We start from the raw sequence: 3,800 nt of genomic DNA, 5'->3' as shown, positions 1-3,800 counted from the left end.
TGTGTATTTGTCATGCGATTCAGTATTTACGACCTTCATATTGAGATTTTTTTGCTACTCTGTGATTAAAAGAATCCCCCAAGCCCCTTCACAAGCCACTGGCAAAGGAGGAAGTCAAGTGTGCCTACCCTCCTACTCTGCCCTTTCCTCCAGTGAAGGATGACAAAGCAAAATAAATCAACTGGAGATGCTGCAGAGCTGGACTGAACTTATTTGGCAGCCTCGGGTATTGCCAGGCAGCAAGGAGAGCACAGAGCCACCACCCAGCCTTATACCACATATTCTTCAACACAACCAAGAGTTGGATGCCTGTGCTTTCTCATTTTTGGACAAGAGGCGTATGAAAGGCTAAACATTACAATTCACAGTTATCAGAGGGCTTGCTGTTCCAAAGAGTCAGGGCAGCACCTGATGCGCAGTCCCCTTCCCCCCAGAACTGGATTTGCACAGCTTGTCCTAGTATACAGATCCTATTCTCCTTTTTTCCAGAATAGGTCTAACAGATAGACTTCAAAATGTATTATGTACTAGGAAAGAGCCTTCATCTATGATAACCTATTTGATTTGTTAAATGAACCATTTTGACATGTATTTCAGAGAACTTATATAGAACTGCTTATGTCTCTGCCACAAGTGCTGTGCTCCTCTGCATACCCTGTTCCCTCTCAAAGCAGATGTCTTTTCTGTAATGTAGGTCACTGAGTCACCCGGCCAGCTGCTCACTTGATTTCCTAAGGCTTCAAACATGACAATTCAAATTATCGTATGCCAGCTGCTTTGCTATAAACAAATGAATTCCAGCTAAATATAAGGCAACGATTCAAAGAAATTATCTTTAAGATTCTTTTAATCCATCCACTATAATGGCCCCTGGAAATGCATAATGAAATAGTATAGCATAAGAAGAGGAAAAACATACACAAAGCAGTACAGAATTATGTTACTCTGAGAGATCCCACTGAACTCCTCACTGGAATATGGTAAAAGCTAACGGCCTGTTCTGTCAGCCTTTGCTCTGTTTCAGGGTATGTTCCAGGCTGCTGGAGAGTCACAAATTCATAACTTTAGCAGAGAAGCTAAAATTTGGACCTTAGTTCTCCAAAAAGAAGCCATTACTACAGCTGCTCAAGACCAGAGGTAGTCTGTTACTGTGTAGAGCACCCACTTCATGGGAAATGCCTGAAAATAAAGACCATGTAGCATACAGCTACATAAATACATGCGAGAACACAGTATAAACCATATTATAGCTTACAGTAATGGTCAATAATACTGTCCCTTCTCAGTAAAATAGACTAGGAGAGATAATGTAATTTGAAGTTTAATTCATGTGAGAACAGGAAGGCAATGGATTACACGTTTGGAGAGAGAATTTCCAGCAACCGGAAATGCTCCCCCTGGGCCTTCCCATCCCAGGCAGTGCCCCAGCTGTAAGTAAAAATACCTCTCTTCAGGTCACACACTTTAATACAGTGTTACACCAATGGCAAATTGAACAGGAAAAAAAATGGTGAGTTGAAGTTATTCAATTTTATCCTTTTCATTTGCAAAACAATCCAAAATCAAGAATACACAGCATATTTACACATAGCTGATATATACAAAGCACTGTTACATTTACACATTCTGTGAATACAGACTAATACTTCATCACTGGGGGACAAAACATCCTCACTAAAAATACTGAAAATATCTGTATATGAAACAACCAAGATTATGATATTAATTGCCAACTGACTTTTTTTATATTTATATGTGTGTATTCACTCTCACTTATGTTTGTATATGTATATGCTTGAGAAGAAAGAAAAATCCTTGCACTATTACTGCCAGTGTCTCCATAGTATAATGATGTGTTACATTTTGTCCTTTATGCATGCTTGTATTAACCAAGCCATGTTTACTGCTGCTCCCTGAAGAAGCACAAATACATAAATATATAGTCACAGACCTGAACTATTTCCAATAGTAGAGGGTGCAATACATTGTAATACATTCTGAAGAGTACATTCTAGCTTTTATCTTGTCATTGTCCTAAATAAGGGTAGTTGACTGAGCTACAACCTCAATATTTGTGCTACGGAATTCTTAAGGACTTGCACTGCTGAGACTTCAAACTAATAATTTACTGATTTGTCTGCAAACCTGTCTTTCCAGCCACCAAATTTTCTTTAATTTGACTTAAAGCTTCTCCTTATTCTTTTTAGCAGCAGGCTGGCCTCTTTGTTCTGTCAAGATCATCTACAAAGTTACTACTATCTCAGACCCAGATCTTGTAAAAATTGTACTCAATACAGCTTTCCCTTCTAAAAGGGATACCAATAACTACTCTCACTTTATTTTATAGGTTTTTTTTTCATATCTATCCCATAACAACTCAGCTAGATCATTTTGCCATCATTCTTACCAGCACAGTTGGAAATACGTGAAAAATAGACAAAGAATAGCTTGAATCTGAGCACCACCAGCAAATGCCTGCTCTGCTCCAACCCGCCAACCACTCACAAAGTTGAAAGTGGTCTTAAAGATAAGGGAAGGAATGTTTCATGAATTGGAGGGAGAGAAACAAAGTGTTGGGAAAAGAGCATTTTCATGCCCTAGTGAATGAAAAATAGTAATTCTATACACTAAAAACACAAGCCAAACAGCATATTACATTGTTCACAAAGGAATCATTTAACAAAAGTTCAAAATATTCACGAATGTTCTACAGTATCTGAAAAAGCATCAACTGGAATTTTTCAATGGTCAAATTTATGGAATAACCTCAATATTCCTAATATTTTTTAAAAATGGCATGTAACTTTATTGCTAACACAATATGACATACGACTGGGACGCTGCTCAAGGCAAATCTACCTTTGGACAAGCAAGATTCCAGATAAGGTCAGAATGTAATTCAATTTACAAGTGTTACATTAATGATTGTCAGTAATATCTTCTATACATAACTTTGAATATTAAAATTCTACTTCTCTAATCAACTCCTACCTAATTACATATTCCAACAGCCGTCTGACATGCTGAATCCACTGGAATTAGGTGCAGGAATAACAACCCCTTGTTTCTGCAGTTCACGTAAAACATCTAATATTGAATCCAGTTCCACTCGAAATCTCTCCAGTTCCTGGTTCTTCCGCTGCGCCAGCCTTCGCCACTTCTCCACCTCATGGGTTTGCCTCACTTCAGCAACATGTTGCGATAGTTGGGTTGCCTGCACATGAGAAGCAAGTCGGCACTATGACTTCCTAGTCAACTACTATGCCCCATCCCTGGCAGTGTTCAAGGCCAGGCTGGACAGGGCCTTGAGCAACCTGGTCTAGTGGGAGGCGTCCCATGGCCATGGAACTAGATGATTTTAAGGTCCTTTCCAACCCAAACCATTCTGTGACTCTACTCAGCCAGCACTGCCTCTTTGCAAAAATACGCTACTTCATTACATTTGATGCTCAGTCTCAAAGCCCAGTGCTCACGTTAAGTGGAAATAATTTATTCTGTATATTAGAAAAATCATCCTGAATTTAAACAGCTGCATTAATGACAGAAGGGTAGAATCCATTAGTGGGTAATGAGCCCCGAGAAAATTTAACTTACCCTCTCCAAAGCAGCAGTTAAAAGCTTGACTAAGACAAAACTGAGCGTATAACCACCCCCCCATAATAAAAAAAAAATCTATTGAGTTGCCATAATTAAAAGAACACTCTGAATGACATATTCTAGGCTACTAGTGCACTTTTAAAAACCACAAGTTCTACGAATTATCAGAAAATATCCTGTAGTCACAAAAGTCTGAAACTGCT

General features: G+C 38.8%; 1 protein-coding gene across 6 annotated transcripts in view; it reads right to left on the bottom strand.

The window, feature by feature from the left end:
• Positions 1-829: 829 nt before the first annotated feature.
• Positions 830-3,800, bottom strand: part of CEP162 (centrosomal protein 162) — a 49,299-nt gene continuing 46,328 nt past the window's right edge. For all 6 annotated transcript variants that reach the window (XM_030489752.1, XM_030489754.1, XM_030489753.1 and 3 more), the window contains one exon: positions 830-3,214. In XM_030489752.1, coding sequence (XP_030345612.1) covers positions 2,996-3,214 — 219 coding nt within the window. In that variant the 3' untranslated portion in view covers positions 830-2,995. The remainder of the gene's footprint in view (positions 3,215-3,800) is intronic.

This window comes from Strigops habroptila, chromosome 6 (genome assembly GCF_004027225.2).
Source record: "Strigops habroptila isolate Jane chromosome 6, bStrHab1.2.pri, whole genome shotgun sequence".
Taxonomy (NCBI): domain Eukaryota; kingdom Metazoa; phylum Chordata; class Aves; order Psittaciformes; family Psittacidae; genus Strigops; species Strigops habroptila.
The sequence above is the reverse complement of the archived record's forward strand: the minus strand, read 5'-3'. Positions and strand labels throughout refer to the sequence as shown.